Raw genomic sequence first — 17,770 nt, 5'->3', positions numbered from 1 at the left:
ATGGAGGAACAAGACTGACCACTGGATGGGGCCACTTGTATCATGACGTTTTTTTACTTCCTCTGGATCACTGTAGGATCATTCCTCCCCCATTTGCAGGGATATAATGTAAGGATCACAAGCCCTGGTGCAAAAGCCCAAAATTGCCCCCCCTGTGCAAACTCTCCTCACAACCAGCAATTGAGTCCCATCCTCACCATTTAGCAGAAATGCATTTCCTTTTCCTTTTCTCTGGATTCAGATCTTTATGAAGACTTGTTCCCAACATGGCCTGCAACACAAGCTTTCTATCATTCACATCTCCTGTCGGTGCCCCCTAACAAACTAGCATGCCTCCTTTGGAGCCACCACTGAATCCCTCCTTCATTGCCTGCTCCTGACCAACAGCTGTCTTTAAAGGCTTAATTCTCTCCTTTCTGACAGTGGAAGGCTGTGTATGGATACCAAAAATGTTCTCACTTCAGCTCAAGAGAGGGCAAGGTTCCTAAAGTTCCAACCCAGTAAGTTTTCTAGTTTGAATGGAAACTAGAAAGGAGAACAAATAATTTGAGAGTGATCTATGGGGCCCCCAACTTCTGGGCACAGTCGAAGCGGCAACCACAGTGACCCCTATAGTTACGCCAGTGCCTATAGATTATCAGCACCATTGCCCTGAGTATTGGCCCATCTAGTAGGACCTTAAGGGCTTCAGACCTCATTGTTCCTGTATATTACAGGTGACCAGGTGTTCTTTGTCATCTAAACTTTCTCCACATTTCATGCATAATGTTTGTTGTTCTCATTGCACACATAGGAAATATCATCAATATTAGGAAATTGTCCCCCAAAAAATAGATTGGGCTAAAAAAATTGCTTCATCACGGACTTGTATTCAGCTGAACCATTGGAGGGAGCCCTGGTCCTCCAGACAGTCCTTTGCACGGAGCCCTGGTCCTCCAGACAGTCCTTTGCACGGAGCCCTGGTCCTCCAGACAGTCCTTTGCAGGGAGCCCTGGTCCTCCAGACAGTCTTTTGCAGGGAGCCCTGGTCTGCCAGACAGTCCTTTGCAGGGAGCCCTGGTCTGCCAGACAGTCTTTTGCTAGTTTGGTTTTCCAATGGGACCCCAAATACTAAGAATCTATAACTGTTGATCCAGAAGAAGCCTTAAAGTTCTGTTCACACTGACATGTAAGAGGAATCCCCCTGATAAGTAATATGAGTGAGATCTCGCTCCAGTCCACAGGTCTATATGGATCTGCATTGAGTTTGCTGCCATGTTTAATGCCGTACTCAGACGCCCACCACATTATACTTTTCTCAGTGTGAGCGCCATTACGGAGCTGATCACATTCATTCTCCCCCTTTTGTTTGCTTTTCCGTCTAATTGCTTTTAAGTACAATTAGTCAAATATAATTAGAGATCTGTATACAAGGTTGTAATTACATCCAATGCCTCGCCGTAGAATTAACACAAGAACGAATATAATAAAGGATTCGAGATGTCGCTTTGCTTGGATTTATTACTGCAGCAATAGGCCGGAGGCAGGAGGGGATAGAAGTGAATGGAGGATAATCTGGCTACAGTTTGTCTGAGATATCTGTTGGCTTATTTGTCTGAGAGAGTTCATATGTCCTGAATGGGGGTAAATCTCTGATAGACCTCCTCTCGTAATGCATTATCTCCACTTAGAGCATAAAGATTGGGCATGTTGAATTCCATCTTCCCAATCCTTCTTTCCTCTGATATCTGCTGTCCTGGGAGAGTCAGGAGACTCTTTAAGTATTAGAGGATCGGGCAGTGTCTCCAAAATCTGTTTTTTTGGGGGGTTTACCATCAATTGCAAATCAGCGGGGGTCCACCACCCGTCCCCGCAGTGATCAGCTGTATGAAGAGACCTCCTGATCATAGAACAAGCAAGACATTACACTAAGACGGATGCGTTATATAGCACTGCAGTCTGTCCAGTCCTAAGCTTCTAGCAGACTCATATATTTCACAGTGACAATCCTTATCCGGATCTGATAACATCACAATTACCATTTTCTGTTCTTTCTATCTGACCCAACAAGAAACAATTGTAAGGAATTTTCCTAATTCCTGGATCTGCAGCTTTTCAGAAAGAACAGTCAATGAATTTCTGCAGGAAACGTCAGTAAACACAAGTTCTCTTCTAAGAATTATAGATGAAGAAACCAAACAGTGTCATCGAGATAATTGAGATAAAGTCACTTATGTCCACTTCATGTCCTCTTCATGTTCCTTTCATGCCCCCTTCATGTTCCTTTAATGTCCCCTTCATGTTCCATTCATGTTCCTTTCATGTCCCCTTCATGTTCCCTTCATGTTCCATTCATGTTCCTTTCATGTCCCCTTCATGTTCCTTTCATGTCCCCTTCATGTTCCCTTCATGTTCCTTTCATGTCCCCTTCATGTTTCTTTCATGTCCCCTTCATGTTCCCTTCATGTTCCTTTCATGTCCCCTTCATGTTCCTTTCATGTCCCCTTCATGTTTCTTTCATGTCCTCTTCATGTTCCCTTCATGTCCCCTTCATGTTCCTTTCATGTCCCCTTCATGTTCCTTTCATGTCACCTTCATGTTCCTTTCATGTCCTCTTCACGTCTCCTTCATGTTTCTTTCATGTCCCCTTCATGTTCCTTTCATGTCCCCTTCATTTCCCCTTCATATCCTTTCATGTCCCCTTCATGTTCCTTTCATGTCCCCTTCATGTTCCTTTCATGTCCCCTTCATGTTCCTTTCATATCCCCTTCATGTTCCTTTCATGTCCCCTTCATTTCCCCTTCATATCCTTTCATGTCCCCTTCATGTTCCTTTCATGTCCCCTTCATGTTTCTTTCATGTCCCCTTCATGTTCCCTTCATGTCCCCTTCATGTTCCCTTTATGTCCCCTTCATGTTCCCTTCATGTTCCTTTCATGTCCCCATTCATGTTCCTTTCATGTCACCTTCATGTTCCTTTCATGTCCTCTTCACGTCTCCTTCATGTTTCTTTCATGTCCCCTTCATGTCCCCTCTATGTTCCTTTCATGTCCCTTTCACGTCTCCTTCATGTTTCTTTCATGTCCCCTTCATGTTCCCTTCATGTCCCTTTCATGTCCCCTTCACGTCTCCTTCATGTTTCTTTCATGTCCCCTTCATGTTCCTTTCATGTCCCCTTCATTTCCCCTTCATATCCTTTCATGTCCCCTTCATGTTCCTTTCACGTCTCCTTCATGTTCCTTTTATGTCCCCTTCATGTTCCTTTCATGTCCCCTTCATGTTCCTTTCATGTCCCCTTCATTTCCCCTTCATATCCTTTCATGTCCCCTTCATGTTCCTTTCACGTCTCCTTCATGTTTCTTTCATGTCCCCTTCATGTTCCCTTCATGTCCCTTTCATTTCCCCTTCATGTCCCCTTCATGTCCCTTTCATGTCCCTTCATGTCTGTAGTAAATATCTGGACCTTCAAGTACTGGATCCTTCAATGATGGGGAACATGGCGGCCAGAAGTTCCTGTTTCCTTCTTGCATGAAGTTTCCAGTAAGGAAATGGTTTTAAAGAATTGTGTATAAGCCGAAACAGCTCTAGAGAAGTTTTTCTTATTCTACATTATGAAGCTTTTCTATCTCTGAGTCTGGAGTTCGGAGGTCGTGTGTTACAGAGAGAAACCAAAACCAGAAACTTATCTTGGGTGGGTCTTCCTGGCAGGACGTAGAATTAGAAGGAAGATAGTGACAACCACAGAACTGGTGAGGAAAATGCGCAAGACATGTCTTTTTATCTGAACCAAGTGTTTGAGTATAAACAGACTGCAATACCAGACAGAACCCACGGACGAGGGTGGCGCTGTGTTCTACTGTTACAACATGAATCTGCCCCAGTCCCCTCAATACACCCTTACTAGGTATTAGGCTGGTTGTGCACTAAGGGGTTTTTTTGGATATTTTTTACTGCATTTTTTGGGGGGTGGAGGGAAATTTTCATATATATATTAAAGTGATATAAAGACATAGATAATATAAATCCATAGTAACAGCAGAGAATATGACATAGCAGACATTGTATACAGACTAAGTCTGCGTGTGAATGTCGGGGTACGGACTGTATATGAATTATATCCGTGCACCCTTCATGGACCCATTCATTTCCAGCAGGGAGCCCGGGCCACAAAACCCTCACTGATCCCTGATAATACAGTTGTGTGTATGAGACCATAAGGAAATAATGAGTCAATGTTCTGGCTATTTCATTGCAGCTGCTGCAGAACATCTTGTTGATGTATAAGCAGGTACTACTATGATGCACTGACTCACGGTCTGCAGAATGTGCAGGTTTTTATCATATGGAGCTAAGTACTATAAGATGCAAACACCGAGCGCTGAAGATTCTCTACAGGACAGTAACAAGTGATTGGGAAGAAACTTTGTGCAAATATCATGGGTGACAGACTGCGTCTGCAGGAAGAGATAGGCGCCGCTTATGTTCTGCCGTTTATCTCACAAATATTACAATAATACTTATATAATAAGGACACCATTCAGTTCAGCTTCTATGTAAAGAATTGTCAAAAACATGCACAGATCCATCACAATCTCTACCGGTGACCTACGGACTATCCAGCAGGTATACAGTCTATATATTATAGGTTACTCTATTGCTTTATGATATAACCTGTAGTCTCAGATCAGTTACAAGGACCTCACACTAGAGTTGTCCTTCCAGTCCCCAAGCCGTCCGCCCTTGAATCCTATTATTATGCCAAAATCAATATGTCTTACCTTGTTGAGGCTCTGCATCGATTGCTGAGGATCCCTCGCTCTCGGGTTGGGGCTGGACTCGATTCTGCTGGAGTAATGTAGACTGCTTGTTCAGATGTTGGGGGTGGGTTTGGCTCTGGGCTAGACATGGCATACTTCTCCTCGATGGCTTGAGTTGGTGTTCCTTATCTGTCCCACTCTTGCTTTTGAACATACCTAATATAGTAAAAAGAGTAAGATTAGCGTTTGCTGTCCGGTCTTATAATGCAGGATCATCGCTGTCAAGAAAATCTAGAAGAAAGTGAGCATTTGTATAGTGCGACCTGTCATGCAGCATGTAACAGGTAGCAAGGAAGCAAAGGCAAGCGGTCCAGATGTCTCCTTCCACTGTTTGCATGGTGACACACATCTTACTGCTTACATGGTGACACACATCTTACTGCTTACATGGTGACACACATCTTACTGCTTACATGGTGACACACATCTTACTGCTTGCATGGTGACACACATCTTACTGCTAACATGGTGACACACATCTTACTGCTTGCATGGTGACACACATCTTACTGCTTGCATGGTGACACACATCTTACTGCTTACATGGTGACACACATCTCTGTGCTTACATAGTGACATACACCTTACATGGTTACATACGTCTTACTGCTTGCATGGTGACACACATCCCTGTGCTTACATGGTGACATACATCTTACTGCTTACATGGTGACACACATCTTACTGCTTACATGGTGACACACATCTTACTGCTTGCATGGTGACACACATCTCTGTGCTTACATGGTGACACACATCTTACTGCTTACATGGTGACACACATCTCTGTGCTTACATGGTGACACACATCTTACTGCTTACATGGTGACACACATCTCTGTGCTTACATGGTGACACACATCTTACTGCTTGCATGGTGACACACATCTTACTGCTTACATGGTGACACACATCTTACTGCTTGCATGGTGACACACATCTTACTGCTTACATGGTGACACACATCTTACTGCTTACATGGTGACATACATCTTACTGCTTACATGGTGACACACATCTTACTGCTTGCATGGTGACACACATCTTACTGCTTACATGGTGACACACATCTCTGTGCTTACATGGTGACACACATCTTACTGCTTACATGGTGACACACATCTTACTGCTTGCATGGTGACACACATCTTACTGCTTACATGGTGACACACATCTCTGTGCTTACATGGTGACACACATCTTACTGCTTACATGGTGACACACATCTTACTGCTTACATGGTGACACACATCTCTGTGCTTACATGGTGACACACATCTTACTGCTTACATGGTGACACACATCTTACTGCTTACATGGTGACACACATCTTACTGCTTACATGGTGACATACATCTTACTGCTTACATGGTGACACACATCTTACTGCTTACATGGTGACACACATCTCTGTGCTTACATGGTGACACACATCTTACTGCTTACATGGTGACACACATCTTACTGCTTGCATGGTGACACACATCTTACTGCTTGCATGGTGACACACATCTTACTGCTTACATGGTGACACACATCTTACTGCTTACATGGTGACACACATCTCTGTGCTTACATGGTGACACACATCTTACTGCTTACATGGTGACACACATCTTACTGCTTACATGGTGACACACATCTTACTGCTTACATGGTGACACACATCTTACTGCTTACATGGTGACACACATCTTACTGCTTACATGGTGACACACATCTTACTGCTTACATGGTGACACACATCTCTGTGCTTACATGGTGACACACATCTTACTGCTTGCATGGTGACACACATCTTACTGCTTACATGGTGACACACATCTTACTGCTTACATGGTGACATACATCTTACTGCTTACATGGTGACACACATCTTACTGCTTGCATGGTGACACACATCTTACTGCTTACATGGTGACACACATCTCTGTGCTTACATGGTGACACACATCTTACTGCTTACATGGTGACACACATCTTACTGCTTGCATGGTGACACACATCTTACTGCTTACATGGTGACACACATCTCTGTGCTTACATGGTGACACACATCTTACTGCTTACATGGTGACACACATCTTACTGCTTACATGGTGACACACATCTCTGTGCTTACATGGTGACACACATCTTACTGCTTACATGGTGACACACATCTTACTGCTTACATGGTGACACACATCTTACTGCTTACATGGTGACACACATCTTACTGCTTACATGGTGACACACATCTCTGTGCTTACATGGTGACACACATCTTACTGCTTACATGGTGACACACATCTTACTGCTTGCATGGTGACACACATCTTACTGCTTGCATGGTGACACACATCTTACTGCTTACATGGTGACACACATCTTACTGCTTACATGGTGACACACATCTTACTGCTTACATGGTGACACACATCTTACTGCTTACATGGTGACACACATCTTACTGCTTACATGGTGACACACATCTTACTGCTTACATGGTGACACACATCTTACTGCTTACATGGTGACACACATCTTACTGCTTACATGGTGACACACATCTTACTGCTTACATGGTGACACACATCTTACTGCTTACATGGTGACATACATCTTACTGCTTACATGGTGACATACATCTTACTGCTTACATGGTGACACACATCTTACTGCTTACATGGTGACACACATCTTACTGCTTACATGGTGACATACATCTTACTGCTTACATGGTGACACACATCTTACTGCTTACATGGTGACACACATCTCTGTGCTTACATGGTGACACACATCTTACTGCTTGCATGGTGACACACATCTTACTGCTTACATGGTGACACACATCTTACTGCTTACATGGTGACATACATCTTACTGCTTACATGGTGACACACATCTTACTGCTTGCATGGTGACACACATCTTACTGCTTACATGGTGACACACATCTCTGTGCTTACATGGTGACACACATCTTACTGCTTACATGGTGACACACATCTTACTGCTTGCATGGTGACACACATCTTACTGCTTGCATGGTGACACACATCTTACTGCTTACATGGTGACACACATCTCTGTGCTTACATGGTGACATACATCTTACTGCTTACATGGTGACACACATCTTACTGCTTGCATGGTGACACACATCTTACTGCTTACATGGTGACACACATCTCTGTGCTTACATGGTGACACACATCTTACTGCTTACATGGTGACACACATCTTACTGCTTACATGGTGACACACATCTCTGTGCTTACATGGTGACACACATCTTACTGCTTACATGGTGACACACATCTTACTGCTTACATGGTGACACACATCTCTGTGCTTACATGGTGACACACATCTTACTGCTTACATGGTGACACACATCTTACTGCTTACATGGTGACACACATCTTACTGCTTACATGGTGACACACATCTTACTGCTTACATGGTGACACACATCTCTGTGCTTACATGGTGACACACATCTTACTGCTTACATGGTGACACACATCTTACTGCTTGCATGGTGACACACATCTTACTGCTTGCATGGTGACACACATCTTACTGCTTACATGGTGACACACATCTTACTGCTTACATGGTGACACACATCTTACTGCTTACATGGTGACACACATCTTACTGCTTACATGGTGACACACATCTTACTGCTTACATGGTGACACACATCTTACTGCTTACATGGTGACACACATCTTACTGCTTACATGGTGACACACATCTTACTGCTTACATGGTGACACACATCTTACTGCTTACATGGTGACACACATCTTACTGCTTACATGGTGACACACATCTTACTGCTTACATGGTGACACACATCTTACTGCTTACATGGTGACACACATCTTACTGCTTACATGGTGACACACATCTCTGTGCTTACATGGTGACACACATCTTACTGCTTACATGGTGACACACATCTTACTGCTTACATGGTGACACACATCTTACTGCTTGCATGGTGACATACATCTTACTGCTTACATGGTGACACACATCTTACTGCTTACATGGTTACATACATCTTACTGCTTACATGGTGACACACATCTTACTGCTTACATGGTGACACACATCTCTGTGCTTACATGGTGACACACATCTTACTGCTTGCATGGTGACACACATCTTACTGCTTACATGGTGACACACATCTTACTGCTTACATGGTGACATACATCTTACTGCTTACATGGTGACACACATCTTACTGCTTGCATGGTGACACACATCTTACTGCTTACATGGTGACACACATCTTACTGCTTGCATGGTGACACACATCTTACTGCTTGCATGGTGACATACATCTTACTGCTTACATGGTGACACACATCTTACTGCTTGCATGGTGACACACATCTTACTGCTTACATGGTGACACACATCTTACTGCTTGCATGGTGACACACATCTTACTGCTTGCATGGTGACATACATCTTACTGCTTACATGGTGACACACATCTTACTGCTTACATGGTGACACACATCTTACTGCTTACATGGTGACACACATCTTACTGCTTACATGGTGACACACATCTTACTGCTTACATGGTGACACACATCTTACTGCTTACATGGTGACACACATCTTACTGCTTACATGGTGACACACATCTTACTGCTTACATGGTGACACACATCTTACTGCTTACATGGTGACACACATCTTACTGCTTACATGGTGACACACATCTTACTGCTTGCATGGTGACACACATCTTACTGCTTGCATGGTGACACACATCTTACTGCTTGCATGGTGACACACATCTTACTGCTTGCATGGTGACACACATCTTACTGCTTACATGGTGACACACATCTTACTGCTTGCATGGTGACACACATCTTACTGCTTACATGGTGACACACATCTTACTGCTTACATGGTGACATACATCTTACTGCTTGCATGGTGACATACATCTTACTGCTTACATGGTGACACACATCTTACTGCTTACATGGTGACACACATCTTACTGCTTACATGGTGACATACATCTTACTGCTTACATGGTGACACACATCTTACTGCTTACATGGTGACATACATCTTACTGCTTGCATGGTTACATACATCTTACTGCTTGCATGGTGACACACATCTTACTGCTTACATGGTGACACACATCTCTGTGCTTACATGGTGACACACATCTTACTGCTTACATGGTGACACACATCTCTGTGCTTACATGGTGACATACATCTTACTGCTTACATGGTGACATACATCTTACTGCTTACATGGTGACACACATCTTACTGCTTACATGGTGACACACATCTTACTGCTTACATGGTGACACACATCTTACTGCTTGCATGGTGACACACATCTTACTGCTTACATGGTGACACACATCTTACTGCTTACATGGTGACACACATCTTACTGCTTACATGGTGACACACATCTTACTGCTTACATGGTGACACACATCTTACTGCTTACATGGTGACACACATCTTACTGCTTACATGGTGACATACATCTTACTGCTTGCATGGTTACATACATCTTACTGCTTGCATGGTGACACACATCTTACTGCTTACATGGTGACACACATCTCTGTGCTTACATGGTGACACACATCTTACTGCTTACATGGTGACACACATCTCTGTGCTTACATGGTGACATACATCTTACTGCTTACATGGTGACATACATCTTACTGCTTACATGGTGACACACATCTTACTGCTTACATGGTGACACACATCTTACTGCTTACATGGTGACACACATCTTACTGCTTGCATGGTGACACACATCTTACTGCTTACATGGTGACACACATCTTACTGCTTACATGGTGACACACATCTTACTGCTTACATGGTGACACACATCTTACTGCTTACATGGTGACACACATCTTACTGCTTACATGGTGACACACATCTTACTGCTTGCATGGTGACACACATCTTACTGCTTACATGGTGACACACATCTTACTGCTTACATGGTGACACACATCTTACTGCTTACATGGTGACATACATCTTACTGCTTACATGGTGACACACATCTTACTGCTTACATGGTGACACACATCTTACTGCTTACATGGTGACACACATCTTACTGCTTGCATGGTTACATACATCTTACTGCTTGCATGGTGACACACATCTTACTGCTTACATGGTGACACACATCTCTGTGCTTACATGGTGACACACATCTTACTGCTTACATGGTGACACACATCTCTGTGCTTACATGGTGACACACATCTTACTGCTTACATGGTGACACACATCTTACTGCTTACATGGTGACACACATCTTACTGCTTACATGGTGACACACATCTTACTGCTTACATGGTGACATACATCTTACTGCTTGCATGGTGACACACATCTTACTGCTTACATGGTGACACACATCTTACTGCTTGCACGGTGACACACATCTTACTGCTTACATGGTGACACACATCTTACTGCTTACATGGTGACATACATCTTACTGCTTACATGGTGACACACATCTTACTGCTTACATGGTGACACACATCTTACTGCTTACATGGTGACACACATCTTACTGCTTGCATGGTGACACACATCTTACTGCTTGCATGGTGACATACATCTTACTGCTTGCATGGTTACATACATCTTACTGCTTGCATGGTGACACACATCTTACTGCTTACATGGTGACACACATCTTACTGCTTGCATGGTGACACACATCTTACTGCTTGCATGGTGACACACATCTTACTGCTTGCATGGTGACATACATCTTACTGCTTACATGGTGACACACATCTTACTGCTTACATGGTGACACACATCTTACTGCTTACATGGTGACACACATCTTACTGCTTACATGGTGACACACATCTTACTGCTTACATGGTGACACACATCTTACTGCTTACATGGTGACACACATCTTACTGCTTGCATGGTGACACACATCTTACTGCTTGCATGGTGACACACATCTTACTGCTTGCATGGTGACACACATCTTACTGCTTGCATGGTGACACACATCTTACTGCTTACATGGTGACACACATCTTACTGCTTACATGGTGACACACATCTTACTGCTTACATGGTGACACACATCTTACTGCTTACATGGTGACACACATCTTACTGCTTACATGGTGACACACATCTTACTGCTTACATGGTGACACACATCTTACTGCTTACATGGTGACACACATCTTACTGCTTACATGGTGACACACATCTTACTGCTTACATGGTGACACACATCTTACTGCTTACATGGTGACACACATCTTACTGCTTACATGGTGACACACATCTTACTGCTTACATGGTGACACACATCTTACTGCTTACATGGTGACACACATCTTACTGCTTGCATGGTGACACACATCTTACTGCTTGCATGGTGACACACATCTTACTGCTTGCATGGTGACACACATCTTACTGCTTACATGGTGACACACATCTTACTGCTTGCATGGTGACATACATCTTACTGCTTACATGGTGACACACATCTTACTGCTTACATGGTGACACACATCTTACTGCTTACATGGTGACATACATCTTACTGCTTACATGGTGACACACATCTTACTGCTTACATGGTGACACACATCTTACTGCTTACATGGTGACACACATCTTACTGCTTACATGGTGACACACATCTTACTGCTTGCATGGTTACATACATCTTACTGCTTGCATGGTGACACACATCTTACTGCTTACATGGTGACACACATCTCTGTGCTTACATGGTGACACACATCTTACTGCTTACATGGTGACACACATCTTACTGCTTACATGGTGACACACATCTTACTGCTTGCATGGTTACATACATCTTACTGCTTGCATGGTGACACACATCTTACTGCTTACATGGTGACACACATCTCTGTGCTTACATGGTGACACACATCTTACTGCTTACATGGTGACACACATCTCTGTGCTTACATGGTGACACACATCTTACTGCTTACATGGTGACACACATCTTACTGCTTACATGGTGACACACATCTTACTGCTTACATGGTGACACACATCTTACTGCTTACATGGTGACATACATCTTACTGCTTACATGGTGACACACATCTTACTGCTTACATGGTGACACACATCTTACTGCTTGCATGGTGACACACATCTTACTGCTTGCATGGTGACACACATCTTACTGCTTACATGGTGACACACATCTTACTGCTTACATGGTGACACACATCTTACTGCTTACATGGTGACATACATCTTACTGCTTACATGGTGACACACATCTTACTGCTTGCATGGTGACACACATCTTACTGCTTACATGGTGACACACATCTTACTGCTTACATGGTGACATACATCTTACTGCTTACATGGTGACATACATCTTACTGCTTGCATGGTGACACACATCTTACTGCTTACATGGTGACACACATCTTACTGCTTGCACGGTGACACACATCTTACTGCTTACATGGTGACATACATCTTACTGCTTACATGGTGACATACATCTTACTGCTTACATGGTGACACACATCTTACTGCTTACATGGTGACATACATCTTACTGCTTGCATGGTGACACACATCTTACTGCTTACATGGTGACACACATCTCTGTGCTTACATGGTGACACACATCTTACTGCTTACATGGTGACATACATCTTACTGCTTGCATGGTGACACACATCTTACTGCTTGCATGGTGACATACATCTTACTGCTTACATGGTGACACACATCTTACTGCTTACATGGTGACACACATCTTACTGCTTACATGGTGACACACATCTCTGTGCTTACATGGTGACACACATCTTACTGCTTACATGGTGACACACATCTCTGTGCTTACATGGTGACACACATCTTACTGCTTACATGGTGACACACATCTCTGTGCTTACATGGTGACACACATCTTACTGCTTACATGGTGACACACATCTTACTGCTTACATGGTGACACACATCTTACTGCTTACATGGTGACACACATCTCTGTGCTTACATGGTGACACACATCTTACTGCTTACATGGTGACATACATCTTACTGCTTGCATGGTGACACACATCTTACTGCTTGCATGGTGACACACATCTCTGTGCTTACATGGTGACACACATCTTACTGCTTACATGGTGACATACATCTTACTGCTTACATGGTGACATACATCTTACTGCTTGCATGGTGACACACATCTTACTGCTTACATGGTGACACACATCTTACTGCTTGCACGGTGACACACATCTTACTGCTTACATGGTGACATACATCTTACTGCTTACATGGTGACACACATCTTACTGCTTGCATGGTGACACACATCTTACTGCTTACATGGTGACACACATCTTACTGCTTACATGGTGACACACATCTTACTGCTTGCATGGTGACACACATCTTACTGCTTGCATGGTGACACACATCTTACTGCTTGCATGGTGACACACATCTTACTGCTTACATGGTGACACACATCTTACTGCTTGCATGGTGACACACATCTTACTGCTTACATGGTGACATACATCTTACTGCTTACATGGTGACACACATCTTACTGCTTACATGGTGACACACATCTTACTGCTTGCAAGGTGACATACATCTTACTGCTTGCATGGTTACATACATCTTACTGCTTGCATGGTGACACACATCTTACTGCTTACATGGTGACACACATCTCTGTGCTTACATGGTGACACACATCTTACTGCTTACATGGTGACACACATCTCTGTGCTTACATGGTGACACACATCTTACTGCTTACATGGTGACACACATCTTACTGCTTACATGGTGACACACATCTTACTGCTTACATGGTGACACACATCTTACTGCTTACATGGTGACATACATCTTACTGCTTGCATGGTGACACACATCTTACTGCTTACATGGTGACACACATCTTACTGCTTGCACGGTGACACACATCTTACTGCTTACATGGTGACATACATCTTACTGCTTACATGGTGACATACATCTTACTGCTTACATGGTGACACACATCTTACTGCTTACATGGTGACACACATCTTACTGCTTACATGGTGACACACATCTTACTGCTTGCATGGTGACACACATCTTACTGCTTACATGGTGACACACATCTTACTGCTTACATGGTGACACACATCTTACTGCTTACATGGTGACACACATCTTACTGCTTACATGGTGACACACATCTTACTGCTTGCATGGTGACACACATCTTACTGCTTACATGGTGACATACATCTTACTGCTTGCATGGTGACACACATCTTACTGCTTGCATGGTTACATACATCTTACTGCTTACATGGTGACACACATCTTACTGCTTGCATGGTGACACACATCTTACTGCTTGCATGGTTACATACATCTTACTGCTTACATGGTGACACACATCTTACTGCTTACATGGTGACACACATCTTACTGCTTACATGGTGACACACATCTTACTGCTTACATGGTGACATACATCTTACTGCTTACATGGTGACACACATCTTACTGCTTGCATGGTTACATACATCTTACTGCTTGCATGGTGACACACATCTTACTGCTTACATGGTGACACACATCTCTGTGCTTACATGGTGACACACATCTTACTGCTTACATGGTGACACACATCTCTGTGCTTACATGGTGACACACATCTCTGTGCTTACATGGTGACACACATCTTACTGCTTACATGGTGACACACATCTTACTGCTTACATGGTGACACACATCTTACTGCTTACATGGTGACACACATCTTACTGCTTACATGGTGACATACATCTTACTGCTTGCATGGTGACACACATCTTACTGCTTACATGGTGACACACATCTTACTGCTTGCACGGTGACACACATCTTACTGCTTACATGGTGACATACATCTTACTGCTTACATGGTGACATACATCTTACTGCTTACATGGTGACACACATCTTACTGCTTACATGGTGACACACATCTTACTGCTTACATGGTGACACACATCTTACTGCTTACATGGTGACACACATCTTACTGCTTGCATGGTGACACACATCTTACTGCTTACATGGTGACACACATCTTACTGCTTACATGGTGACACACATCTTACTGCTTACATGGTGACACACATCTTACTGCTTACATGGTGACACACATCTTACTGCTTGCATGGTGACACACATCTTACTGCTTGCATGGTTACATACATCTTACTGCTTGCATGGTGACACACATCTTACTGCTTACATGGTGACACACATCTTACTGCTTACATGGTGACACACATCTTACTGCTTACATGGTGACACACATCTTACTGCTTGCATGGTGACACACATCTTACTGCTTGCATGGTGACATACATCTTACTGCTTGCATGGTTACATACATCTTACTGCTTGCATGGTGACACACATCTTACTGCTTACATGGTGACACACATCTTACTGCTTGCATGGTGACACACATCTTACTGCTTGCATGGTGACACACATCTTACTGCTTGCATGGTGACATACATCTTACTGCTTACATGGTGACACACATCTTACTGCTTACATGGTGACACACATCTTACTGCTTACATGGTGACACACATCTTACTGCTTACATGGTGACACACATCTTACTGCTTACATGGTGACACACATCTTACTGCTTACATGGTGACACACATCTTACTGCTTGCATGGTGACACACATCTTACTGCTTGCATGGTGACACACATCTTACTGCTTGCATGGTGACACACATCTTACTGCTTACATGGTGACACACATCTTACTGCTTACATGGTGACACACATCTTACTGCTTACATGGTGACACACATCTTACTGCTTACATGGTGACATACATCTTACTGCTTACATGGTGACACACATCTTACTGCTTACATGGTGACACACATCTTACTTCTTACATGGTGACACACATCTTACTGCTTACATGGTTACATACATCTTACTGCTTGCATGGTGACACACATCTTACTGCTTACATGGTGACACACATCTTACTGCTTGCATGGTGACACACATCTTACTGCTTGCATGGTGACACACATCTTACTGCTTGCATGGTGACACACATCTTACTGCTTGCATGGTGACACACATCTTACTGCTTACATGGTGACATACATCTTACTGCTTACATGGTGACACACATCTTACTGCTTACATGGTGACACACATCTTACTGCTTACATGGTGACACACATCTTACTGCTTACATGGTGACATACATCTTACTGCTTACATGGTGACACACATCTTACTGCTTACATGGTGACACACATCTTACTGCTTACATGGTTACATACATCTTACTGCTTGCATGGTGACACACATCTTACTGCTTGCATGGTGACACACATCTCTGTGCTTACATGGTGACACACATCTTACTGCTTACATGGTGACACACATCTCTGTGCTTACATGGTGACACACATCTTACTGCTTACATGGTGACACACATCTCTGTGCTTACATGGTGACACACATCTTACTGCTTACATGGTGACACACATCTCTGTGCTTACATGGTGACACACATCTTACTGCTTGCACGGTGACACACATCTTACTGCTTACATGGTGACATACATCTTACTGCTTACATGGTGACATACATCTTACTGCTTACATGGTGACACACATCTTACTGCTTACATGGTGACATACATCTTACTGCTTGCATGGTGACACACATCTTACTGCTTACATGGTGACACACATCTTACTGCTTACATGGTGACACACATCTTACTGCTTACATGGTGACACACATCTTACTGCTTACATGGTGACACACATCTTACTGCTTGCACGGTGACACACATCTTACTGCTTGCATGGTGACATAC

The 17,770-nt window shown here is 43.2% G+C and overlaps 1 protein-coding gene across 1 annotated transcript in view; it reads right to left on the bottom strand.

Moving 5' to 3' along the window:
* The window catches only part of ANO3 (anoctamin 3), a 145,530-nt gene that overhangs the window by 78,445 nt on the left and 49,315 nt on the right, over positions 1 to 17,770 (bottom strand). The window contains exon 2 of the mRNA XM_075280830.1: positions 4,756 to 4,950. Within this exon, the coding sequence (XP_075136931.1) occupies positions 4,756 to 4,950 (195 nt within the window). The remainder of the gene's footprint in view (positions 1 to 4,755; positions 4,951 to 17,770) is intronic.

Source organism: Leptodactylus fuscus, chromosome 7 (genome assembly GCF_031893055.1).
Source record: "Leptodactylus fuscus isolate aLepFus1 chromosome 7, aLepFus1.hap2, whole genome shotgun sequence".
NCBI lineage: Eukaryota > Metazoa > Chordata > Amphibia > Anura > Leptodactylidae > Leptodactylus > Leptodactylus fuscus.
Note: the sequence above shows the minus strand (reverse complement) of the source record. Positions and strands in the feature narration are given on the sequence as shown.